Below are 27,655 nucleotides of genomic sequence, written 5' to 3'. Positions count from 1 at the left end.
TAATCCCTTTTACTTAAATGATGTTCTGTGGACTTAAAGTCCATAATGGTTAATGTAACCATGAAAATAAGCACTGACATTTGCTGAGTATAAAAATAAGTCAGGACCCAAAACCGATGACACAGTCTGCATGATGAAAATATCAGATGACTCAAATTTAGGGACATCTGAAAAAAATGCTTTACTAGGGCTGGAAAGATGGCTCAGTGGTTAAGAGTACCTACTGCTCTTACAGAGGACCTGGGTTCAGTTCTCAGCACCCACATCAGGCAACTCACAACTGCTGTGGAATAATCCCTTTGTACATTGTGAAGGTTTGTGGCTGTGATTGGCTTAATAAAGAAGCTGACTGGCCAATAGCTGAACAGGATAAAGTTAGGTGGGAAAGCCAAATTGAGAATGCTGGGAAGGAGAAGTGCGGAGTCAGGAGTCTTGAGCCAGATGCAGAAGGAGCAGGAGATGAATGTGCCATGCTAATAAAGGTACTGCTATGTGGCAAAGCATAAATAGAAATATGGGTTACCTTAAAATGTAAGAGCTAGTTAGCAATAAGCCTGAGCTATTGACCAATCATTTATAATTCATATTCAGCCTCTGAGTTGGTTCTTTGGGACTAGGCAGTCAGGACAGGAAACATCCATTTACATACAACCACCTGCAGCTCCAGCTCCAGGGAATCTAATGCCCTCTTTTAGCCTCCAAAGGCACCTGTGCTCACATAAATGATGAGAAATAAAATTCTATCTTGGCCTTTAATCCCAGCATGTGGAAGGCAGAAACATTCAGATCTCTGAGTTTGAGGCCAGTCTGGGTCTACAAAGCAAGTTCCAGGACAGCCAGGGCTATAGAGAAACCTAGTTTGAAAAAAAAAAACAAAAACAAACAAACACATACATAAACACATAAATAAATAATTAATTCTAGAGGTCTGAGAGACGGCATAGCAGTTCAGAGCATTTGTTGCCAAGGACTCAGGTTTGGTTCCCAGCACCCACATGGTGGTTTGAAACCATCAGTAATTCCAGTTCCATGGGATCCGATGCCCTCCTTCTGACTTCCATGGGCACCAGGCACTTATAAAATGAAATAAAAATCTTAATAGAAAGAAGGATAGGAAGGAAGGAAGGAGGAAAGAAAGAAAGGTCAAATAAAAACAAAACCTAAACAACTCAGGAACAACTGAGCTGCAGGAGTTAAACATCAATCTACCCAATTCATTGAGCGAGGTCCTACTATGTGCAAGGCTTTCCGCTTTCAGGAGGGCAAGGCAGATGCCTGCACACGTCTCTTCTGCTCTCTTGCTGTCATATTCCAGGAGACGCAGGTATGTGTGTTTACAGGGAACTCTGGTTATTCGGTCAGCCTTCTAATGCATTTGCTTTTAGCGTATATTAAATAAGCTTAAAGGAGATTTTGCTTCTTTCCATTCCATTGCCTTATTTATGTTTTTTTTTTAAATTTACTTTCAAATTATTCATGTCCGAGCTTGTGTTCATGTGTGTTTATCTTAAAAAAGTTTCCACAGGGCCGGTGAGATGGCTGAGTGGCTAGAAGTGCTTGTTGCCATGTCTGACCACCTGAGTGTGACCTCCGGGACTCACACTGTGGAAGGAGAGAACCAACCACTCCGAACTGTCCTCTGGTTCCACGTGGGCATGTGCTAAAATAAATAAGAAGTAAATGTAATTAAAAAATAGCCAATGTTAACCTGGAGCTTATGCAGGGACATTTGGCTCAGTCTGGGAGGAAGGGACTGGACCTCCCTGGACTGAGTCTACCAGGTTGATCGCAGTCCTCAGGGAGGACTAGTCCTGGAGGAGGTGGGAATGGAGGGTAGGCTGGGGGAAAGGGGAGGGGGTGGGAGGGGGGAGAATAGGGGAACCCATGGCTGATATGTAGAACTGAATGGTATTGTAAAATAAAATATATATATATATATATATATAAATTGTAATGGATAATTAAAAAATAGATTAATAAAAAAAAAATAGTCAATGTTATATTCTCCAGGGACCTGTTCCATGCCCTCTACCATTACACGTGTGCGTGTGTCCATGTGTGCGTGCATGCGTCTGTGTGTGTGTGTGTGTGTGTGTGTGTGTGTGTGTTAGTTACATCTCTAAGTCCCTTGTGACAATCTCATGGGGTCTCTTCCTTTCGCTACACAACTAGACTTTTTAATTTATGTGATGGCTGGAACTTTTTGGTTCATCCATTCCAAACTGCATCACACTTTGATATCAAAATCAATGTTTAATTGGTTGAAGTAGTTTATCCCAGTTTACTTTTTTTTTTTTTTTTTCAGTGTTAGGGATTGTGCCCAGGGCCTTACATATGATAGGCAGATGTTCTACTACTGAGCAGCATCTCCAGCCCTGATGCTGAAGTGAGGAATCTATTGACTTATTTCTCTCATTTAAAAAAAAAAAAAAAAAAAAAGCAGGGGCTGGCTAGGGGTTCGGGGTGGGGGGTGGTGCACGCCTTTAATCCCAGCACTCAGGAGGCAGAGGCAGGAGGATCTCTGAGTTTGAGGCCAGCCTGGGCTACAAAGTAAGTTTCAGGACAGCCAGGGCTGTTATACAGAGAAATCCTGTCTCAAAAAAACCAAAACCAAAAACAAAAACAACAATAACAACAACAACAACAACAAAAAACCCCCAAAACCAACCAAACAAAACAAAAAACCCCCCAAAACCAAAACCAAACCAAACCAAAACAAAAAAGTAGAGAAAGTTAGGAGCATTGCCGCTCTTCCAGACAACCCTCGTTCAATCCCCAGGATGCATGCAGTAACTCTCAACCATCTGTAACTCTAGTTCCACGGGGTTCACTGCCCTCTTACTGCTTCCACAAGCACCAGGCATACATGCAGACAAGACATCCATACACACAAGATTAAAGTAAAAGTTAAAAATCAAAGTATAATTTACATAGAGTAAAACATTTTTTCAAGGTATAGTTCTGTGGATGACGACTCCTGAGTTTTTACTATTGTAATTCAAATATTTTCTTCTTGATTCTTAATAGAAGTTCAAATTCTTCCACAAAGACAAAAGGGTCTTTGACAGTTCTAACAGGCAAAACTCTCATTAAAATATTGTTCATTGTCTAAACACCCTCTCCCCTGCCCCAAGAACAGGGTCTAGAATTACTAAGATTAATGTCTATAGAGAAAGCATTGGTGGGTTTTGTAGGAAATCAACAATTGAAAACATCAGAGAGTTATGATTGAATTTAAAGAGTCTGAATGAATCCCTCTTATCTGCCTCATTGTTATGAAATAATTGCTGAGTCTAATGGTGAATAGCAGCCGAGGAAGCCAAGACCCCATTCCTTAGACTTCGGGACCAAGTACCCTGAAATAATACTATACTATACAAACACGAATCTAGATGCTAGCTAAGTACGGATGAACTACTTAAGTCGATTAAACATTGATTTTGATATCAAAGTGTGGAACAGAGTAGAATAGATAGGCCACGAAGCTCCAGCGATCAATGTTTGGACCGATTTTATTCATTATGTTGATGGTTTGGAAGAAGGAGCATGCAGTAAGCTTGTTACACAAAATGGGAGGGAGGACCAGTCAATCCAGAGGGGATGAAGTAACTGCGGTAGCCTAGGAACATAAGCAGATAAGGGGCTTATTCAGGTCAGGGTAGAGGAACTAGGAAGTAGAAAGATTATCTCACAGGAGTGTGAAGTCAGAACATTGCAAATAGAGTGGAGAAGAAAAGGCATGCCAGCCATCCCAAAGAGAGAAGGAAGATCATTCAAATGCCCTAAGGCAAAAATAGTGACTAGGGAAACTAAATAAAAAGACTTAATAGATTGGATTAAGAAAACAACTCATGAAGTACATAATGAAGGACACTTGTCATCATGGATAGAACTCAAGTTAGGGGTGGCCTAACGGTCTAGAGATTTCTTAAAATTAGATGACAGAGCAACTTAATTATGTGTTAAAATTTGTATATATTACATGTTACATATTAGATGACATATAATAACATAAACATTGCTTTGTAAGTTATTTTATTCAATTTTTAAAATTTGGTTTTGTTAGTGTTATGACTATATTTTTTGTATAATGTTAACAAATATTTCCATACCCCAAGATGGAAAATCTCTTATGTATCGTAAAATTTTTGTCTTATCAATTAAATTTGTTCTTTGACAATTTCATAAATGTATCTATAGTTTATTCTCATCCCACAGGCTCCCTTGTCTTCTCACTCTGGCTGGTCCCTTCCCTCCCCACAGGTCCCTCCCCTCCCCACAGGTCCCTTCCCCTCCCTGCAGGTCCCTTCCCCTCCCTGCAGGTCTCTTTCCTTTGTTCATATCTTCTTGTTTTGTGACCCACTTAGTTTAACAAGGGCCGTCTTTGTGAGCAAAGGTATGAAACTATGCAGTGAAGCCTGGTGGCTCACTAGAGGGTACACATCTGAAGGGAATGACTCCACATCTCCAAGAAGCTATCACAAGTCAGTGAGACCTACGGCCCAGGCTGGCCTGGGACCTGCAGGCTGTCTTCCCCAGTCTCTGAGGGCTCAGATTGGATATAGATAGGGCCATCACCCATCTTCTTTACAATTTAGGATTGTTTGTGCAACTGGTGAGTACTAAGCACCTTTCCAATCAATAGGTCATATCACTAAATAGTTCTTTTCATTAAAATAAGAAGTTTGAACCATTAATACTAAATTACCAAATTTATAGCTTATTGAAATTAATGCCTTGTCCAAAAATGTTGGCATATGCCTTTAATCCCAGCATTTGGGAGGCAAAGGCGGGCAGATCTCTGAGTTTGAGGCCGGCCTGGTCTACAGAGCAAGTTCCAGGACAGCCATGGCTACACAGAGAAACTCTGTCTTGAAAAGAAAAACAAAACAAAAACACAGAAGGCAAGATCTGCTTGTGAGCAAACCGCTCACGGTTCGGTTGTAGCTGACAGTGCTAAGTCCCGAGTTGCAAGCGGTCTGGAGGGTACACTAGAGGAGTAAAGGACAGTTAGAGGAGGGAATTACTGACGGCCGGAAGCACCGGCTTTACAGCAAGGCTCGCATTGAGCTTAAAGTCTTGTCCGTGTGGCCGGAACACAAGGATGCTGACGGGAAGGGGTAGGAGAGGTTAAGTGTGGGATAGAGAGGGATTATGAGGGATGTCCTTTCGTAGGCTCCACAAAGGAGCTGGAGCTGGGGAAAGGAACGTGTAGAGTGGCAGAAAACAAAGCGCAGGAAAGCGTGCACGCCTGGCCAGGGCAGAGCACGCTTTGGTGCCTTCCAGTTGTCGACTGATGCTCCATGGTTTGAGAGAAATGGGAGAGTTTTCGGCAATGCATTTGGTTCGTTTCATTCATTCATTCATTCATTCATTCATTCATTCATTCATTCATTCATTTAAGTGGTGCAGGAGACTGAATGCAGGACCCTGTGAATGTTAGGCAAGCCGTATTGTGTCGTTTACATTTTGTGTCTTTTGTGGATGACATTTCCTGAGGGTAAGGGCCTTGCAGCGTCTTGTAGAACAGGGGTCAATACATTTTGTGGTTTTCACAAACAAGTCATTAAGAGAGATTATGCAGGACAAACTTGCCAGTACCACATGGTTCTGCTAGTGGGCAGCTGGGGAGACATGTGTCAGACCTGACTCCTGCCTGGACTTCTGAAAAAATGATGCTATCATTGTTGGAGACAGAGTGTCCAAAGGGGAGGCAGAGCTGTGTCTGTAGACAGCCTAGGAGTTCAATTTGGAACATCTGCAGTTTGAGGCTAAGTGAGACATTCAAGAGGAATTTATGGAGCCTAAGGACATGGAACAGGAACCCAGGTGACAGCGGACACCTAAAGTAGGCCTGAGTTGAGAGATGATGGCTGGAGTTGCCGGAGTGCTGAGCCTCCTGAGGAAAGGCAAGGATCCAAAGACTCATGGCAGTACTGTCCAATAGTTAGCCCTTGGCCACGGGCAGCCATTTAAGTTTACGTTCATTAAAATAAAACAACTCAATTGCCCAGCCACACTGGTCATATTTCAAGTGCTAATGGTTGCATGTGGTTAGTGCATGCTGCAAGGAACAGATAAAAGCATTTCACTGCCCTAGATTTTTTTTTTTTTGGTGTGTGTGTGTGTGTGTGTGTGTGTGTGTGTGTGTGTTTAAATTGGACAGTGCGGCTAAAATGGAGAAGTACTCATCTGAGAGAAAACCAGAAAGCAGATGAAGTTTAAGGAGGAGAGCGTTCTCAGGAGGAAGTGTTTACAGTATTGGATGTTGCAACTGGTGTCAGGGAGGCAAGTTCTTGAGACCTTGCGGCGTCAGGATAAACCAGAACGGAGACAACTGCCCCATCCCAGGAGGGTTTACATCCTGGTATTGGGGCTGAACACAGGCTCTCTACATATTAGACAAGCACGTGGCCACTGAGATAACCAGCCAGCTCTCTTCACTGCTTATTTTCAGAGTTTTACTGTGTAGTCCAGCAAGCCTTCAATTTGAGAGTCTCCTGCTTCAGCAGGCCAAGTGCTGGGATTACAGAATATGTACTACCAAGTCTGGCCTACACGGAGAGTTTTCTTAAAGGCAAGAAACTTGCTCATGTCTGGAACAAACAGACAGGTCTGTGAGCATGGCAAAGTCTCCTGAGTCTGTGCACAGGCCCCTTTTCTCCTTTTAGTTCTGTATCCAAATCCTTCCACCCATGGGCCATGGGTGTCCTCTGGTAGCCACACACCTGAGGCCTGTATTAACTGTCTTTATGGTCCTTATTTCAGTCCAGTTCTCCAGTGACTAAGGCTGGAGCCCTTAGTCACACTGAGTCACTGACTTGTACTGGTCAGTCAAGCCATGCTTGTTTCACTGCCTCCACACCATTTAAAGGGTTTATTTTTTTTTTAATGTTAAAAATGATTATACAAATTTCAGATTACACAGTCTGAAGAATGATGGTGAGACACTGGGCCTCCTAACAAGTACAACTTGACTTATAAGCACAGCACCTAGGAAATCCACTCAAATTTCATTTTCTTTACATTTTACTTTTATTTATGGTGTTTGGTGGAGGGGGGGGCTTGTGTGCTACACCACGTGTGTCACAGTAAGGGGACAATTTGTGGGAGAGGGTTCTTCCATCGTGTGGGTTCCTGTGATTAACCTTATGTGGTTGGGATTGGCCACAAGCCCTTCTGATCTGCTAAGTCATCTGGCTGGTCCTCATTTTCCTCTTTAACCATTTAAAACTTAGCACCCATCATCCCCTTGAAGAATATCACAGTGAATGTCTGTATTAGTGTCACTTCCTGTTGCTGTGATAAAACACCCTGACCAAGACAACTTAAGGGAGAAAAGTTTCTTTCAGTGTAGAATCCTGTTGCAGTCCTTTCTAGCGGGGAAGTGAAGGGAGGAGGAATGCAGCCTGTCACATCACATACACAGACAGAGAAAAGAATGCTTGCATGTTTACAGCTCAGCCTAGTGTCTCCACTCTTATGCAGTCCGGGACTCAGACCTAGGGAATGGTGCCACCCACAGTGGGCTGTCTTCCCACATCAACTAACTTAATGAAGACAGCCCCATACAGACACAGGCCGAGCTGATCTAGACAATCCCTCATTCAGACTCTCTTCTCAGGTGATTCTAGACTGTGTCAACATGACAATTAAAACCAACCATTATGGTATTATTTATATCCATGTATAGTCACAACTTGGTATGTTTTAAAACATATCCTTCTGTAACTAGCTTTTTGTTCACTGTTTTCGAGACAGGTTTTCTCTGTGTAGCTTTGCGCCTTTCCTGGAACTCACAGAGATTCACCTGGCTCTGCCTCCTGAGTGCTGGGATTAAAGGCATGTGCCACCACCGACTGGCTTTTGTTCACTGTTTCTAAAACAGTTCAAAGTTCTACATATTCTGAACCAACTCATTGGTGTAGATAAAAAAAAAAAAGAAAGAAAGAAAGAAAAACCAGAGCTGGTTAAACATGCCCAACTGTCCAGACAATACGGACATTTTCAGCTAGATATGGTAAGACTAATTGCTGACCACGAATCCATAGAAATGTTCAAGCTGTTCAGTGAGGTACCTTATAGTCCCAGCTTGGTTTCCTTGTCTTTTCTTGGAGTTGTAGCTGATGTTATTACCGATTTTTGTCCTAGTCTACTGAGGAATAGGGTGATCTGGTTTTGTTTCTTGGCCAGGAATAGCTCATGAAAATCTTGAGAGAAAACATGACAAGAAACTGGGCCAAGGCATGAGGATGGGAAAAGAGATCTTACTACTGTTTTGAGATTTATTGATATTTATACTTTTAAAATTTCATTTAATGACTATACCAAAACATATTACTCCATTGTGAATTATATTAGTCACTACATGTATTATATAAATATAGCCATCATGTTTTGCATATGGTTTGAGTATGTTTACACTAGTTAAGAAAAAAAAAGTATTCTTTCAAGAGACCATAGTCTATAATAGTGGGGTGTTGGTGGTGCACACCTTTAATCCCAGCACTTGGGAAGCAGAAGCAGGCTGGATCTCTGAGTTCGTGGCCAGCCTGGTCTACAGAGTGAGTTCCAGGACAGCCAGGGCTATACAGATAAACCTTGTCTCGAACTCCCCCCCACACACACACACAAAGATAAGTCTATAACAGTAACTGTATGTGGTTGGAGAAGTTTGCTGAATCTCACCGTAGTGATGCTTTTGCCAATATGCATTCTTTAAGAGCTGTGCATTAAAATAGCTAGCTTGGGTTATCTTTCTTGTGATCTAAAGATTGTTCATTCATAACACAATAGAGAATATGTGTCATTGTCAACATTAAAAATACCAGAAAATGTCTGAAATGCTCTTTTTAGAGCTATCCAGATAGGGACAAAGTGGTAATTCTGTGAGACCCTCTTGAACTCTACTTGGGTGTCACCTATCTTGCTCATTCATCCATCCCTTTTTCTATCCCCCCCCAATCAGATCATCCTGACAAATTTTCTTTAAAAAAACTAGGTGTTTATACAAAAGTATTTCTAGTGAAATATAGGAATACAGGAAACTACTGTTAAAAGAAATGAACCCTGTTCTTGGACTTAGAATTTCAAATTCGTTTTTGCATGCCTGCGCATGTGTGCTTTAAGGACAAGTCTTTGGTAATCTTTTGTACAATAAGCACAGGTTTCCTATTCTATGAGCATAGATAACAAATATGTCTTCTGGAACCGAGATGCGTTGTTTTTTTTTTTTTTTTTTTTGTTTTTTTTTTTCCCAAATAAGATTCTTTCAAGTTAGTGCACATAAAATTAGTTTAAATGTTTCGACTTCACAACATTATACAAAATATAATAACTACAATAATTGGAACATAGATTCTTGCTTGAGTCAGATTTCTAGTAAAAGAAGTATTGTGGACAGTGTTTCTTGAATTTAACCTTTTAGCAAATGTATCTAAAGGCATTAAGGATGTCAAAGGAAGGAGGGGTAACCTAAATCACTAAGTGAAAAAGTGCACCTAAACGCTCCCAAGGGGGAGGGTACTTCAGGGGAGATTTACTATTTTAACAAATGTAGGCAATTGTTGACTTGCTTTTTCAGGAGGATTTAGAAGCAGGGACTATGTGTGTCCAGCAAAGTAATTTTAAAAGCTGACTGTGCTTCATTAAGTAAAATATAGCTAAGTTTGTTTTGGTATCACTGCCCAGAATGAAAACTCTTTTCCCTTGTGAAGCGACTTGAGATACCTTTTTGCTATGAAGTGCCTGCCTCTAGGGTCCATAAAAGATGGTTGGAAACCAGAGGTTAAAGGGGGGGATGGGAAGGCGATGGATCCGACTGTGGATTGAACGTGTGTGAAAAAGTCCTCCTCCAGCCTCGGAGGGGGTGCCTCCCCCAATACCAGCTCCCTCCCCCAGGGCTCATGGGGCGGGTCCGGTTTGCTCAGGAGCAGCAGCGGCCGCAGCAGCAGCCTGGGGGCTGAGCGGCGATGGCCTCCCGGCAGCGCCGGCAGGAGGCAGCTCCGAGAGCGAGCCCAGGCCCTGGGGAGATGCAGCTCAGGCGGCTGCCAGGATGGAGGAAACCGTCGAGCGGAGCCCGAGCCACCGGGGACGGACTTCCTCCCCAGCTCAGCTCCCCGGCAGCCCGGCGAGGCCTGCTCCAAGGGCCGACGAGTGAGAAGAGGCTTGGGCCTCGGGCCTGGCGGCGGCGGCAGCCGAAGAACGAGGCAGGCACAGCGGGGTAAACGCGCGAGCCGGGGCCGTTCTCAGGAACCTACAGCGCCACGGCCGCTCATTGTCTCTCCCCTTCCACCCGGGGGCAAACAGGAAGCCCGCCGCCCGGCCGAGCGACGGACGGGCGCCGGGACCAATGAGCACAGCGGACGGAGAGCGCGGCGGCGAATGAGCGCCGGGAAGAGGGGCGGGACTTCCGGGCGGGCTGTCACCCTCTTCCCCCCTTTTGGGCTGGAGGCTCCACCTTTTGTGTTTCCCGCACAGTCAATCAAAATAGGAAAAAAAAAAAATCCCCGGACCGCTCCGGCCGTGTCCGCCGCCGCTTCCCGCATCCTCTCCCGCCGCCGCCGCCTTCGCTTCTCACCATGTGTAAGGCGGCGGGGAGCCCCGCCTGAGGTGTCCTAAACACACTATGACCGGTACGTAAAAGCCGAGAGAGAGCAACCCCCTCGCTGCCTCCGCCGCTGCCGCCCACAGCCAGCCCGGGGGCCCCCGCCACCGCCGGCTCCCGGCCCCGAGTGTGCGAGCGAGTGTCTGTGGAGGCAGAAAGCCGCCCTCCCTCCCCCGCCGCCGCCCTCTCCTCCCCGCCCGCCGCCTGCCAGCGTCCAGCCCTCCAGCCGCGCCGAGTGCCCGCCGCCGGGGCTCGGGGCGGGCGGCCCGGTCCGCCGGGAGCGCAGCCCCCTGTGTGCGGGCGCGGGCAGGCTGGCGGGCGGGCGGGCGTGTTGTGAGTGACTGACGGTGCGAGCCGAGAGGAGCGAGCGCCGCGGAGGGAAAGGGGAGGAGAGGAGAGAGAGAGAGGAGAGGAGAGGGGGCAGGGGCAGCGCGGGGAGGAGGAGGAGGGAACGAGGAGGAGGAGGGTTACAGCCGCGGCGGGCGGGGGCAGCAGGAGGGGAGGAGGGAGGGAGCGAGCGAGCGCGCCGCCGCGGTCGCCGCCGCCGCCACCGCCGCCCGGGGGGGAGGGGAAGGGGCCGGGGCCGGCTGGCGCTAATGTGGCCGCGGCCCGCGGGCCCCCTCCCTCCCCGCACCCGCCTTCCTCCCCGCCCCACCTCCCCCCACCCCCCGCGCTGTGCCTGCAGCTCCCGAAAAGCCCGTGAAACAAGAGGAAATGGCTGCCTTGGACGTGGACAGCGGCGGCGGCGGCGGCGGCGGCGGGGAGTATCTGCAGCAGCAGCAGCAGCAGCAGCAGCAACAGCAGCAACAGCAGCAGCAGCAGCAGCAGGGAAACGGCGCAGCGGCGGCCCAGGTGAGCAGCGGCTGAGCGCGGCCCGGCTCCCCGCGCGCCGATTTCTCCTCCCTCGCTCGCCCTCCCTCCCTCCTTCCCTCCCTCCCTCCCTCCCTCCCGCGCGCGCCCGCCCGCCCCTCCCCCGCCCCGGGAGCTGCCCGCCCGAGGCGCCAACGCTCCGACCCCGCCCGCGCGCCCCGCCCGCCCGCCTGCCCGCTCGCCCGCCCGCCGCCTTTTTTTTTTTGTGTGTGTGTGCGTGTGTAAGTGTGCAAGTGTGCGCGCCCTTCCCGGGTGGGGATCCGGGCGGAGGGGAGGCCCGCGGGGCGCGCAGCCGTCCGCCGCGGGCCGCCGAGCGTGGTCGAGCGCAGGGCTGGGGTGGGGGGGGGGAGAGGCGCCGTCGACCCGAAGGAGGAGGAGGAGGAGGAGGAGAGCGCGGGCCCGGCGCGGCGCGGCGAGGCGCGGAACGAGCCGCACTTCCTGTGCGAGCGGGCCCGGCCCTAACCGCCACCCCCTCCCTGTCTCCCTCTCTGAACCCGCCCATCGCGGGTAGGACACTCAGCCGTCACCGCTCGCTCTGCTGGCCGCTACCTGCAGCAAGATAGGGCCGCCATCGCCGGGCGACGACGACGAGGAGGCGGCCGCCGCCGCCGCCGGGGCCCCCGCCGCCGCCGCCGCCGCCGCCGGAGCGGTAAGTCCCGCGCGCGCGGCCCGCCCCCGCCGAGGCCCCGCGCCCGCCATCCCGGGCCTGCGGCGTGCCCGCCTGCCCGATCGCCGGTCCGCCCCGCCCAAAGGCCTCCCGCCGCCGCGCGGCCGCCACGCGCGGGCTGTCCGGCCCGCTCGCTTCCCGGCTGGGAGTCCAGGCCGGCCCGCGCTCTCCGGGGATGGTCACGGAGGCCTCGCGCGCGAAAATTCTTCACAAAATGAAGTCTGGAGAGGGAGGAGGTGGGGGGTGGGCACAGGACTCCAAAATGGATGTTGGAGTAATTCGGATCAGGGCTTCCACTCATTCGGGGCCAGCGCTACATTTGCAGGCACAGCCCGTCGGCCATCGATGATAGTATCGCCTACAGAGAGAGGCCGTGGCTCTCATTGGTGGAGTTTTTGAGTCTTGGGCTGTTTTGCTGGAGTTCCCAGATCTTGGTTAATGTAGGCCATAGATCATTTGGAGAGCTTGTTCTTTTATACGAAGTTCTTTTATTACAGTTTTTTTTTTTTTTTTTTTTTTTTATAACCTGCCCATTCACAATTGTTGGCTTTTTCAGACTGCTATAACTTAGCACTAGTTTTCCTGAGTAGGGTTAAGTAAAACAGTTGGAGGCAGTGGAAAGTTAGAAGTTAGATAGTAATATTTCAGCCTTTGAAATTGGCTAGAATATAGGTCTTAGGACAAAAAGTAGATGAAAGTCGTTTTGTTTGTATGCATGTTAGTGCACGCCATACTTAGAGTTGAATTTGGAAAAATTTAATTTTATGACTAGTCTGATAAGGATGTATTGGGAGTCTTTTGGAAATTTTAGAATGCCTAGGGTATGGAGAGGAGCTGGAAGTCTTATGTGAAGACTCAGTATAAAATTAGTGCTGTAGTCAATGTGAACTTTACATTTGTGTGGATCTCACATTGCTGCTCTTTTAGCCTACTGTAAAAAAATGTGTTCACCTATTAAGGTAGTTTGAACACTTCTCAAGACTATTTAGAAGTGGGTTATAGGAATCGATTTATGTAGTGGCAGTTTGAATTGTTACTTAGAAAGTTTGCTGTTTCATAGGAAGTATGATTAGGCATTCAGTTAATTGTTAGACTATATTATTAGTAAATATATAATTTCTTAAATTTTTAATGTCTTGTGTTTTTTAAAGCAGATTAAAATATAAAAAGCTGTGTCAGAAATTGTTTTTAAATATAGGTGGATTAGTAAACTTTTAAAATAAGTTATATTCCCCCAGTCCCAAAATGCCAGAATAAATTTATTAGTTACTTTAGTAAGCTACTGCAGAAGTAAAATTGAAAAACAAACTTTAATATTTTAACTACAGCAAGATTTCTCTTGTAACTCTACCAAAGTTTAGAAATGCCCTCACAGGTGGGGGAGGGGTATGGTGACAAGGTTAGGGATTAAAAACATACTTTAGTCTCATTCAGGATTAGTATACTGACTCCATCAATGTGTGTGTGATGCTTCCATGCTTCTTTAAGATTCTCTGACCTCTCAGATCATTGCCAGGAACACACTTCCTGTCAGATGACATGAACAATCTGAGCTCATTAACAGTTAGAATATGAAAATGCAGTTTGGCTAGAGGACCCCCAAACTTGGCATTTCTTTGGTGCATGGGTGTTTGGTATTTGATAAATCTCAGAGTTCTTTCCAATTTCTCACTTTGAGCAAAGTTGAAATAAACTGAGCTGAAAGTTGAATAAGGTGAAAAACATGAGCTGTCTGTGTGTTTTTTGTCTAAACATTAATGGAAAACCAAAGTTAATTTCCAGTTTAAAAGTGATTCAGAATTTTTTCGGAACATTTCAGAAAATAAACTAATTAAAGTGAATTCATTGGGATATTTTCAACATTTAAAACTATACTGAGATAATTATATCTTAAATACTCTCAAATTACTGGAGATCACTGGAGTACTGTAGTGTCTTGAAAGTTGTGTTAAAAAGTTGTGAAATATTTTTAAGTTTGTAACAAAATTGGAAATATCAAATCCGAGTTAACTTAAACCCTTCACCCAGCTTTCCCCAGTGCTTCCATTATTGTGGCACATTTTTCAGATCTGTGAAATCACTAACTGAGGCAGCTGCAGATTTCATTTGAGTTTTGCCAGTTTTCCCATTAATGTCCATTTTCTGATTTGGATTCTAGTCCAAGATATCTAACCAATGTTGTGTCTAAAGTCAAGTGCAGGTGTTCAACCTAATGCCAGCTTAGCTTGATATTTCAAGATGAAAAGTACCTGAAAAGCCAGTGTTCACTTAAGACTTGTTTTAAATAGGATCCTGGCCAAGGGTGTTTGTGAAAGGCTAAAGTCAGTTACAGTAGTTCCACCTCTAATGTCTTGTGACATGGACTTCCAAAGATGGTAAAGCAGTCTTCCTTTGGGAAACATGTGATCTCTGCATAGGTTAACTAACTTGTCCAAGTTACACGCATGAACTTGAATATTTCATTTGTACTTTAGTGAAATAAACTGTACAAGTAAATTTTATGAAAATCACTGGTTTAAGTTATAAATTTAGTGTTCATTATTTTTGCAGGTAAATACTGGCACATTTAAAAGGTGAATACTATTAAATAATAATAAAGGAGAAGGCTATTTTGCCATGAAGACCTGCAGGGCTAGGATTTAGCTTAGGGACACTTCTTGCCTAGTGTTTGCAAAGCCTTGCCTTTTCTCCCACCCCACAAGTGGGGGTGGGGAAGACCCTACAGTGTCGTCATTGAAGTCTGAGTTGTAATTGAAATTTGACTTGTATCTGCCCAAGAATGTTGTGTTTTACTCCACCTGAGTTTCACATTTGTTCTGATTTTCAGTTACAGCTTTCCTTCTGGCTTTTATAAAGCCATTTATGGGGTCTGAGAAGTCAATTGTTCTTTCAAAATGCAATGGGAATTTCTTTTCCTTTTCCACTGATACAGTCTAAGAAGACAGATCCTGTTTTTTCCTTTTCCTTCACTCTTCACCCTGTCATTTTTACTAGTTGCACTGGAGAATGCCCTTGTCGGGATTGCTAGAGCAACATCCTTGGGAGTACCACAACCACCCAGGGCTTCTGTAGGTTATGGTCCTTTTCACCTTGTTAGGTGTGGAAACACACACTTTTTACAGTGCCAGCTTTGACATTGGATGATGTTTTCTTTGTTCATTTTCTAGTTAGAATATTAGAGTTACTGAGAAAATTCTGACTTAATTTTATTCAGAAACTTAGAGAGGGTTATCTGACACCTAACCCAACCCAAGCTCTTCATTGGATTGTTGTAGTATTGCTTCCCTTTGTTTCTGTAGAAATTCCACTTAGTGTCTTTTGTATTAGATGACTTTCTAATTATTATTTTTCCATTTCTATTTAGTGTACTTGATCTTCTTCATTGGTATGTTGATGGAATTTGTGTGAAGAGAAGACTTCAGGCTAGTTTCTGAGCTATCTAGAACTTGCTTGTTGTGGAATTACATAAATGGGTTTTAAATTGTCGTATAGTTTCTTAGGCACTAATATCTCAAAGTTAGTTTTACTGATAATTTCTTTCATTCTATATATACTTTCTGTAATTTTCTCGAGTGATTTGAAACTAATACATTTATTCAGAAAGTATATATTGATCTTACTTTGTTTCAGGTATCTAATGGATGTTTTTAATTCTGATATCATAGTATCATTTAATAATTAATGATAACTTGGAATTACATAATGCGCGCGTGTGCGCTCGCGCACACACACAGTTTTCCTTTTCCTTTTTTTCAGACAGTCTTTATATATATATATATATATATATAGCCCAGGTAGGCTTCAAACTTGAGATTCTCCTGCCAAGTGTTATGGTACCTAGCCTTAAATACTTTTTTCTTCTTAAAAATGCTTTTTACTTTAGGATTATTCACAAAAGTTTTAATATATCATTTGATGTTAGACGTGCAGAGTCTCTCCCTTCATTTAACTGCGGATATTGTGGGAAGTTGGTATGGTAGTTTACTTAGCTCTGCAGACTTGATACTTGAGGAGCTGTGTTTATTTTCAAGGAGCTTGTTGACTAGAAAGCTAAAGAAATTTCACTTTTCTTAAAATGTCTAAAAACAGAAATAAAACAGTGTTTTGTAATGTTAGGAAAGATTATTTATGGTTATAATTTCAGTTCCAAATCAAAATTGAACCAAAAGTGACTTCAGTGCCTGATCCTGATACAAACATTGAGGACTAGTTTTAAGTGATTTAGTTCAGGCCTGGAGATTTATAGTGGATCCAGTTTCTTCACCTTTATTTTCTTCTGCATTTATTTCAGTCTCCTTCACTGGGCCTTTAGTTAATCTCTATAAAATACAGATGTGATTGCACCAATCACTTGCTTATAACCCCTTTCTAGTTCTTATTTACTATCTATAGGAGAAAGTCCAAACACTTTAGCAGGATCTACAAAGCCATTTACAAGTCTTGATAGAAGTGTCTGGTTGTGTTCCCCATTGCTTTGGCTGTGAATATAAGCCTTTTTTGGACCCTCTCTTGAACGCTAAGGTTTCTTTTTGTCTTGTGGAGTTTATTGTCACTATACTTTCATTAATGCCTCTAACTGACCAAAGTGAAATTTTATGTTTTAATGACTTAATTATCTTTAGTGTGGACAATCCCCCCCCACCCCCCACCCCCATCTTCTGTGTTCCCACATTGTGTTTTGATTATGTGGCTAGTATATTCCACTTTTTACATTATACTAGCATGTGTATCTATGTTCGCTTCAATAGAGTTGACCATTTGTGGACAAAAATTTTATTGTTTTGTTTGTACATATCCTCACAAATATGCTCAAATGTTTGCATTAAATCAAAGATGAACTGTAGTTCATTCTTTGAAATATACTTTTCAGACATAAAAATTGAGTATTGGATTTCTTAGTGTCTAACTATATTCTCAAAGAGAACTGGTGACTATAAAAAAGTTAAAACAAGTAGTGTTCTAAAAAAGTTTCTGTGAAAGTTAGTGTAAGTTATAAACTAGGCTGACTTCTCAAATAGTACTTTCATAAGAAGTGGATATGCTGTTTTGGATCATGTAAAGATTCCTTGATGCTCAGTCATATATTTACTTCGACATTGCTGGGTGAGCTATATTCATATATTTTTATAGTTCAGTGACATAGAGTTATTGAAAATCACAAATAAATCTAGAATTAGTGAGGTAATAATGGCTTTATTTTGATGGTAAGTAAGTTAAAAAAGGGTCTTTTTCCATTGTCTTTATGACTGGTCTTAGTACACTTAGTACACTTTACTCCTGGTCATTTAGTGAGGGCAAGTATAATAGTGTTTGAGAGGAGCTTGGGGTCTTACCCTTAGTATGAAATACTCTGCTCTTTGATAACTATATGACTTGTCTCTCATATTTCTTATCTGTGAAGTAGAGATGTTAATAACAGTACCACAGGATTGCTTTAAGAGTGTGTAACTAGGAACCTGGCACATAAAAGAAAAGCCCAAATGTCAGATATTGCTATCTTTTTCCCTTAAAAAAAAAAAAAATCTATCTTTTGACCTTGTCCTGTAGGATTTTTTGCATTGCTTGCATACATTGGCATTTTTTAAATGTTGTTGAATCTGTAAACCATGGGGATGATTCTTTGCTGTTATAGAATGTAAAACATACATGCTTCATATTCTATGGCAATTTTAGAGTAATAGGCACGGCCACATTCTTTATTCTCCAGCATTTAGCTAGTAGTAAAACTTTGCAGACTTGACTTCTGCTGTGTAGTCGCAGGACAATTTTCCTCATTAAGTGTTGTTTTTGTTTGTTTGAGACGAGGCTTTACTCATAGCTTAGTCTGGCCTTGGATCCCAGATGACCCTCCATCTCCACTTCCCCTGTGCTGGGAACATAGGTAGGAGCCTTAACATTGCCCAGCTGCTACGTGTGTGTGTGTGTGTGTGTGTGTGTGTGTGTGTGTGTTTTGTAAGGTTTCATCTCCCCTGTACTCTCCAGTAGTTACTAACACACACGCACATCGATGTATGTACATATTTATATTTGTATATGTAGTTTGGTGATTTATACATCACAAAATTGTAGCTTTTTTTAGATTTGTGACATAGCAGTAATACACAGATTGACTCTTCTAATTCAGATAGCTTGGTAACAAACACCGTGCTGCTTGTGTGTATCTGTTCCTCTCCTCAATGGTACTTGATGTCAGTTTTTGTTTTTTTGTTTGCTTGTTTTTCTTTTAAAAATCTTGCTGTATAGCCCCGGCTTGCTTCAATAGCCCCAAGGTGGCTCTCCCTGCCACCCCCAAGTCACGGTTTCTCTGTGTAACAGCCCTGGTTGTGCTGGAACTCACTTTGTAGACCAGGTGCCTCGAACTCGGGGTTTTCCTGCCTCTACCTCCCAAGTGCTGGGATTGAAGGTGTGTGCTCCTACCGTCCAGTGCCCAAGCTGGTCTTAAACTTGAGGCAGTCATCTGCTTCAGCCTCCTGAGTGTCCTGAAACTCTTATCTGTAGATCAGGCTGGCCTTGAATGCAGAGATCTACTTGCCTCTTCCTCCTGAATGCCAGGATTAAAGGTGTGCGTCACCATTACCTGGCTTATTTAATTATTTTTAGTGGGTTGAATACTTTTTGAACTCTGTCCTGTTCATAATCTTGCTTACATCCCTGTTTTGTACAGTTTAAAGATAATAGATCAGTGATTAAAAGATCAATTTGTGTTGCTCGGCTATATATATTTAAATATTTATATATATCATCATATCCCCCCCCCTTACTCAGATGCTTTGTTTGAGACTGAAAAAAATCACATGGATATATGAGTTCCAAGACAAGTCTGGTCAACATAGTGAGACCTTGCCCACCTCCACCTAAAAAAATGTGGTTGTAAAATAATCTAGAATGTTCTGATTAAGATACTTCCCCCATTTAAATAGGATGTACTATGGTAACTTACAGCTCAAAGTGAAAATTACTATGGTATGTATAGCATTGCTTCTGTATTTGAGCTCTTGTTTTATTAAGATGGTTTTCATTTTTACATAGTATGGTTTGTACTAGGTGAGGTTTTTTGGTAATCGAGTTAAGCTATCGTGCATCACAACATTTTTGTTTTCTTCGTCCAGACAGGTGATTTGGCTTCTGCACAGTTAGGAGGAGGAGCACCAAACCGATGGGAGGTTTTGTCAGCCACTCCTGCAGCTATAAAAGATGAAGCTGGCAACCTAGTGCAGATCCCAGGTGCTGCTACTTCAAGTGGGCAGTATGTCCTTCCCCTTCAGAATTTGCAGAATCAACAGATATTTTCAGTTGCACCAGGATCAGATTCATCAAATGGTACAGTGTCCAATGTTCAGTATCAAGTAATACCACAGATTCAGTCAACAGATGCCCAGCAGGTTCAGATTGGCTTCACAGGCTCCTCAGATAATGGGGGTATAAATCAAGAAAGCAGTCAAATTCAGATCATTCCTGGCTCTAATCAAACCTTACTTGCCTCTGGAACACCTCCTGCTAATATCCAGAATCTCATACCACAGACTGGTCAAGTCCAGGTTCAGGGAGTTGCAATTGGTGGTTCATCATTTCCTGGCCAAACTCAAGTAGTTGCTAATGTGCCTCTTGGTCTGCCAGGAAATATTACCTTTGTACCAATCAATAGTGTCGATCTAGATTCTTTGGGACTCTCGGGAAGTTCTCAGACAATGACTGCAGGCATTAATGCCGATGGACATTTGATAAACACAGGACAAGCTATGGATAGTTCAGACAATTCAGAAAGGACTGGTGAGCGGGTTTCTCCTGACGTTAATGAAACCAATACAGATACAGATTTATTTGTGCCAACATCCTCTTCATCACAGTTGCCTGTTACGATAGATAGTACAGGTATATTACAACAAAACACAAATAGCTTGACTACTTCTAGTGGGCAAGTCCATTCTTCAGATCTTCAGGGAAATTATATCCAGTCGCCTGTTTCTGAAGAGACACAGGCTCAGAATATTCAGGTTTCTACAGCACAGCCTGTTGTACAACATCTACAACTTCAAGATTCTCAGCAGCCAACCAGTCAAGCCCAGATTGTGCAAGGTATTACACCACAGACAATCCATGGTGTGCAAGCCAGTGGTCAAAATATATCTCAACAGGCTTTGCAAAACCTTCAATTGCAACTGAATCCTGGAACCTTTTTAATTCAGGCACAGACAGTGACCCCTTCTGGACAGATAACCTGGCAAACATTTCAAGTACAAGGGGTCCAGAACTTGCAGAATTTGCAAATACAGAATACCGCTGCCCAACAAATAACTTTGACGCCTGTTCAGACACTCACGCTTGGTCAAGTTGCAGCAGGTGGAGCGTTGACTTCAACTCCAGTTAGTCTAAGCACTGGTCAGTTGCCAAATCTACAGACAGTTACAGTAAATTCTATAGATTCTACTGGTATACAGCTACATCCAGGAGAGAATGCTGACAGTCCTGCAGGTGAGTCTTAATGATATGCCTTAAAAAGTGCAAGGATAAAAACAGGAAAGTTTTGCTTTAGTTGTTTATCAGCATCTGGCATTCATTAAAGGTGCTCCATCCTTGTATTTATATGTAAGGAGACATCATAGTATTTTCCAAATTGTTCTTTTTGAAACTTTGTAATATTTGAAGTGAAAGATTGTCTATTGTACTAGTAACACTTTTTTCCCTACAACAGGTACATGTTTGTTTTGGCATTTCATTGGTATTATCAGGCATCATAGTTTTTTGGGGATTGGGGGAGGGCATGATAGTATCTTCATTGTTCTTGGTGTGGGATGAGTTTGGCTTCTTTTTTTGGGGCGGGGCAGGGAGGGGGAGGATAGTGTAGCCCAAGGCTGGCCTAGAACTTGCTATGTAGACCAAGCTGGCTTTGAACTCAGAGAGATCTGCCTCCTGTCTTCCCAGTGCTGTGATTCAAGATGTGTGCTACCATGCCTGGCTGGGTTAGACATTGCATATGTGGTATTTGGGTGAAATATTAGCTTGGCATAACAAAATATGGTGCTGGAAGTTAAGAGTACTTAACTCTCTCAGCCACTAGATAGGTGATTCTGGCTATTTCTCTCTGGCAGATTGAATTTCTTCATTATATAAAGTGGGCATGTTAAACTAGGACACTAAGTAGATACTGGCCAGACCTAACATTCTGATTTTTGTGATAGTGGACGTTAAATTTGGCTGAGTTAGAAATAACTGTTGATAAGTATATATTGTAGATGTTTAAGTCTACTCATTGAATGTTTTGCAAGCATGATTAAATAATGAAGCTTAAAATGTAGCATCATTGTTACCATATTAATGTTATTATTTGTCTAGATAACATTGAATATTTTCATTTTACACTAATTCCTGACTTGTACAATTTTAATTCTTCTACTTCACATTTAGATTTCTGAGGAGATCATACTGTTAAAACTTTCCAGTCTGGCTGGGGGGGGAGGGGGTTGGCGCATGCATTTAATCCCAGCACTCAGGAGGCAGAGACAGGCGGATCTCTGAGTTTAAGGCCAGCCAGGGCTACACAGGACAGGAAAGCCCTGTCTTGAAAACAGCAAAAACAAAAAAAACCCTTTCCAGTTTTTCTGATTCTAAGTCCTAAATTGGGTTACAGAATTGAATCGATTTCCATCGTCACTTCTTTTTCTTTTTTTAACATCAGTTTTTACTGTTCGTTTGTTTTGTTTTTCGGGATGGTTTCTCTGTGTAGCCTGCCTGTTCTAGAACTAGCTCTGTAGACCAGGTGGCCTGAAACTCAAAAAAGACCTGCCTGCCTCTGCTTCCCAAGTGCTGGGGATTAAACACTGCCCTGCTTCCATCATCACTTTGAATGATTCCTTTCCCCCCATTTTCTCTTCTTCCTGTTCTTAGAAATTTGAGATATATGCCCAGAAAGTGGGGTTGTGCTTGAGTCTCACATTTGTATCTGGAAGTTCTTTATTATATCTGGGTTTCTGAAACTGATTAGAATTGTCTTTTTCTTTTTTCTTTTTGGTTTTTCAAGACAGGGTTTCTCTGTGTAGCCCTGGCTGTCCTGGAACTCCTACTGTAGACCAGGCTGGCCTTGACCTCAGAGATCTGCCTGCCTCTGCCTCCTCAGTGGGTCTAAAGGTGTGCACCACCACCCAACTTAGAATAGTTTTTCAAAGTTTGATCTGTAGCCTCTAGGGAGCCTGAGGATCCTTTCAGAAATCCTTTTTCTAATGATACGAAGATATTATTTGCCTTTTTTACTGTGTTCACACTGACTGATCAGATTTTAAACTCAAGGTTGGAGAGATGACTCAGTGGTTAAAAGCATTTGCAGCTCAATATGAGGACTAGTTCTAACCCAGCTAATGTTTGGGTGGCAGACAAACACCTGTAACTCCAGTTCTTAAACCTGGCCTCTGCAAGCACCTGCATACTCCTATGTGTGTACACAAACACACACACACATACACACACACACACAACACAGACAGACATGGGCATATACATTAAAAAAAGAAAAAATCCTTTAAACTGTACAAGTATTTGTATTCTTCATGATTATATACTTCAAGTTAAAGTAAAATTAGTTTCACTGAAAATCTACTTGATAAGCCAGTAAAAATGTTTACAAAATTTTGACTTTTACATGTTGTATAACTTTAAAAAGTAGTAGCTTTTAAAAGAAATTGCTCTATGTGTGTGAATGCAGGTCATTTATGTGTATGCCATTGTGCACATTGGTTCGGAAGGAGGTGATGCTCTTTCTACTTGTGGGAACTGAGATCAAACTTAGGTGCTTAGAAATCATCTCAAGTGCTTAAGAATAATAGCTTTATTGAAGTACAATCCGCAAAATTTGTCTTGTAAAGCATACAATTTGGTAGTTTTCAGTTACAGTTTGCAACTATAATCTGCCTATTTTTAGAGCATTTTCATCACCCCGAACAATCCATACCTTGTCTCTGTCAGCTACTTCTTGTACTTACCTTACCTACTTTCTATCTCTTCTAATTTGCTTTTCATTTCATATTAGTGACCTATTGTGCCTTTCTTTCATGTAACAGTATTTTCAAGGTTCATCTGTGTTGTAGATTTATCAGTACCTTATTTCATTTTATAACTAAATAATATTTTATGGAGGGATATATTAAAACTTGTCTATTGGTAGACATTGTGTTTCTGCTTTCTTTGGTTACTATGAATCATGCTGTTATATGAATGTGTGTGTGTGTGTGTGTGTGTGTGTGTGTGAGAGAGAGAGAGAGAGAGAGAGAGAGAGAGAGAGAGAGAGAGGGAACAAGCATATTGTTTTGTTTTATGCATGAGGGTTCCAGTTTCTTTGCATTTCCATCAGTATTTACTATTGACCACTTTTTTTTATTTTAACATCTTAGTTGGGTGAAATGATAACTCAATGTGTTTAGGTGTTTTTCCTAAAACTGATGTGCATGTCTGGTGCCTACAGAGGCCAGAAAGGGATATTGGATTCCCTGGAACTAAAGTTACAGATGGTTGTAAGCCACTAGGTGAATGCTGGAATTGAACTTGGATCCTCTGGAAAAACAGCCAGTGCTCTTAACCACTGAGCCATTTCTTCATCCTCAAAACTAGTTTTTGAGACTTCATATGTGAAGTGATTGATACCTTTTTGCAAGAATAGAAGTGAGCTTGTCACATTTGACAGGTACATATTTCTTGTCAGTGGTAAAATGGAGGATTTCTAGGAGAAATTGGAATTTTTTTCTATAGCTTAGATTTACTGTGTAAGTTTATATTTTTCCTGATGCTATGGGTGGTAATGATAAAGATTTTTAAAAATATAATTGGGTGTTTGACACTTGGAAGTCTCTAGGAAAGCTGAGTGAACCAGTGGTTTTTAAATAAGCAGTTTACAGTGTTACAAACCATTTAAACTGTAAGATAGATCAACAGAGCATGGAAAGTTTACCAATGGGGGTAAGATTCTACATTAGAACTGACCTTTAAGAGACTGGTGGTTGTGAACGCCTTTAAGCCCGGCACTGGGGAAGCAGAGGCAGACAGATCTGAGTTTGAGGTCAGCCTGGTCTACAGAGTGAGTTACAGGATAGCCAGCGCCACACAGAGAAACTGTCTCGCAAAACCAAAAAAAAGGAAGAGACTGCTGCTTGTCAAGTTTGGAGTAGTATCAAAGAATGCCTATAGTTAGCTGAAAGGCTCTTGAGTTATTCCTCGAGCATTCAAGGATTTGTAAAAATATAAAACATGCTTTCTTTCTATGTGTTCTGTAGTCCTGGCTGTTAATGGATCTTGCTGTGTAGAACAGGCAGGGCTTTACTTTACAGCATTGATCCTTCTGCCTCTACCTCTTAAGTGGTGGCATTACAGACATGCACCACCATGTCTGCCTTGTTTTCTTTTTAAAAGACTTTTGTTTGGCAAGTAGCTTTTCATAAAATGTTCATTTGTGTTAATGTGATGCGTTTGTTTGTTTAGCTGTTTATTTACTTGATGCTGGGGATTAAGCCTGGGAACCTGACACATTGCTTAGGCAGGTACTCTTAAGATTTATTTTTAAGTTTTATGTATTCATTTCTCTTTTCCTCTGTGTGTGTATATGTATGTGTTTGAGAGAGAGAGAGAGGGAGAGAGAGAGAGAGAGGATATCATGGATATCCTAATATGAATAAAATATTTTTGTGAACTGAGTCATATTTAAAGATGTTACATAGAGTCTTGGGCTAGGGGTGTGGCTCAGCGCTTAGCACACAACAGGTTTTGGATTTAATCCCTCTATGTGTGAGAGTTACTTGTGAGACATTTGAAGATGCAAGCTGAAACATTTGAAAATTCTGAAATGTTCTAAAAACATTTAGAAATTTTTTTTTTGAAATTTGTTTTTGAAGATTTTTATAAGGTTAGTGTTGTACAGTGCTAAAAATGTTAGGAAAGCATTACTGGAAATTGTATGATTTTGTCTTGAGACAAATCTCACTCTAAGGTAGATAGACTCCAAACTTGCATCAATCTTTCTTCCTCAGCCTCTCAGGTGCTGGGCTGCAGACATCCACCATGCAGGACACATACTTTGAATTCATGTTGATTATGAAACTAGGTTGGCATACATTAAGTACTTCCAGGAAGTTGCCTTCAGATGTTACCAAATAGAAATACTGGCTTAAATTCAAGGTAGGGTTTTTAGGGCAGTGATTTGTGTTTTGATGGGTACTCCAGCACTAGTAATAAAGGACACTTTCATTTTGGGAAGGTAAGGCTTTTCTTTGTGTGTATAGTTGATTATGTTGTAGGTGTAGATGTAGAGGTTGATGTTATGACAAAACTCACCTTGCCCATTTTTCTTTTGAGACAGTCTTTCTGTGGATCTGGTGCCCATTGATTGGTTAGACTGGGTGGTCAGCAAGCTCCAGGGACCTTCCTGTTGTTACCCCCTTTTTTCTCTTTTTTACATGGGGGATCTGAACTCAGGGCTAAACACTTGTGCTGCAGACCTTTTACTGGCTGAGCCATTTCCCAAGCCCCAGTGAGTATTCGGTTATTATGAAACTTTGTGTAGTCTTTTTAATTGACAAGATGGGGAAATGAAAGCAGGGTTTAGTGGTATGTAAATATAGCCCTGATCCACAGCATTCAAAAGGGGGAGGGAGAAAAAGGTATCTTCAGAATAAAATGTTTTTTATCTGTACATAGGCATAGATGCCTAGATGAAAATGCTTGAAAGTATGTCCTTGTTTGACATATTTTAGTTTTGCTAGATATCAGTTTTCCAAACTACTGGAGAAAACCCCCCAAACCAGTACTCTATAATGTGTCCTTTAAAAAAAAAGCATTCTTTTAACAACAAAAAAAGGCCTTTATTCCAGCCTTGTTTGTTTGTTTGTTTGTTTTTCAAGACAAGGTTTCTCTGTGTAGCTTTGGTTCCTTTCCTGGAACTCACTCCGTAGCCCAGGCTGGCTGGAACTCACAGAGATCCACCTACCTTTGCCCCCTGCGTGCTGGGATTAAAGGTGTGCACCACCATCTGGCGCCTTTTTTTCCCTTATGATTTATTTCATGTGCATTGATGTTTTGCCTGCATGTATGTCTGTGAAGGTGCCAGATAATCTGGAACTGGAGTTACAGACAGTTGTGAGCTGCCATGTGGGTGCTGGGAATTGAACCCAGGTCCTCGAGAAGAGCAGCCAGTACTCTTAACCGCTGAGCCATCTCTCTAGCCTCTATTCCAGGCTTTTTAAAGCAGTGAATTTGACTAAACTTCCTGATGTTTCTAAGGTCCTTTCATTGCCTCTCCTCTTTTAGGAACTGACTTTTGTTGTAGAGTAAGCATGAGGAAAGAGGAGAGGGACTGAGAGAGAGAAGGGAGCTGAGGAAGAGTGGGGTGAGAGGAAATCCATAACTGTTGGAACTTTGGTTAAATTGGAATTTTATTTTGATGTTCAAGTGAATGACTTCAGTAAACTGTTAGTTGGATATCAGAATCTGCTGTTCAGGCTGGACTAGAAATGAAATGTTGAATGTCTTTAATAAATATAGGTATGATGAGATGAAACATTTTGGGTCTGGTTGGAAATTCTGTTGTAATTTCAATACAAAGATCATGATTATGAAAAAAGTTTACTAAGTTGTATGTATATGAGTGTTTTGTCTGCGTGTTTGCCTGTGCACCAAGTGTGGGCCAGGTTCCTGTAGAGGCCAGAAGAACTGCGTTTACAGTCAGTTGTGAGGTACCATGTGGGTGCTGGGAACTGACCCTGGGTCTGCAGCAAGGGCAGCCATTGCTAACTGCTGAGCCATCTCTCCATTCCTGAATCTTTTTTTAAAATAAAACTCCAACAGTTTTAGAAATGAAGGATTCTAACCTAGCACAGCCTGAGTACTAACTAACTACATACTAAGGAAGTAGTGGTAGTAATTACAGACCTAGGAATATCACTGAAACAAGATGGTAGTTGAAACAGAAAGATGGCAGAAAGAAGGCATAGTGGAGCAAAGAAGTTGAAGTAGACAAGCAGGATGGAATGTGGGATACAGGTACAGGGGTTGGATGTTGTAGTGAGATAGCCATGTTGTGCCTGGGAAGATTATGGATAGAGATCTTACAGATAAGTTGACGAGAAACAATATGACAAACAATGTGTTCTTGTTTTATAATAGAAACCAGTTGGGTAGGAAGGCAGGCAGATGTCACGAGTTTGAGAAGGAGGATGTGAAATGGTCACTTGAAAAAATTAGAAATTAGAATGTGAAACAAGTAGTTTATGTTTCCTCTGTTCTCACTTTGTTAGTCTGGCTCTTAGAGTCTGCTGTGTGTAAGATGAATTGCTAAACGATCTTAATAAAAAACCTGGAGCCAGATATTGGGGTGAAAGCCAAGAGATCAGAGGAACAGAACAAGCCACAGCCACAAGTTCTTACCCTAGGAAATCCTCAGCCCAAGAGAGAGAGCCACTTCCTGTATACTCACTTCTGTATCCTTTCTGTTCCCTGCCATCTCACTTCCTCTCTCTGCCCAGCTACATCACTTCTTT

General features: G+C 42.7%; 1 protein-coding gene across 2 annotated transcripts in view; it reads left to right on the top strand.

Moving 5' to 3' along the window:
• Positions 1-10,545: 10,545 nt before the first annotated feature.
• Sp3 (Sp3 transcription factor) overlaps positions 10,546-27,655 on the top strand; it is a 46,125-nt gene continuing 29,015 nt past the window's right edge. Inside the window, exons 1-4 of one of the 2 annotated variants that reach the window (XM_028885713.2) lie at positions 10,546-10,634; positions 11,292-11,458; positions 11,988-12,125; positions 19,253-20,615. In XM_028885713.2, coding sequence (XP_028741546.1) covers positions 10,628-10,634; positions 11,292-11,458; positions 11,988-12,125; positions 19,253-20,615 — 1,675 coding nt within the window. In that variant the 5' untranslated portion in view covers positions 10,546-10,627. The remainder of the gene's footprint in view (positions 10,635-11,291; positions 11,459-11,987; positions 12,126-19,252; positions 20,616-27,655) is intronic. The other variant, XM_028885714.2, reaches the window with a different exon arrangement.

Source organism: Peromyscus leucopus, chromosome 4, assembly GCF_004664715.2.
Source record: "Peromyscus leucopus breed LL Stock chromosome 4, UCI_PerLeu_2.1, whole genome shotgun sequence".
NCBI classification, from domain to species: domain Eukaryota; kingdom Metazoa; phylum Chordata; class Mammalia; order Rodentia; family Cricetidae; genus Peromyscus; species Peromyscus leucopus.
The sequence above is the reverse complement of the archived record's forward strand: the minus strand, read 5'-3'. Positions and strand labels throughout refer to the sequence as shown.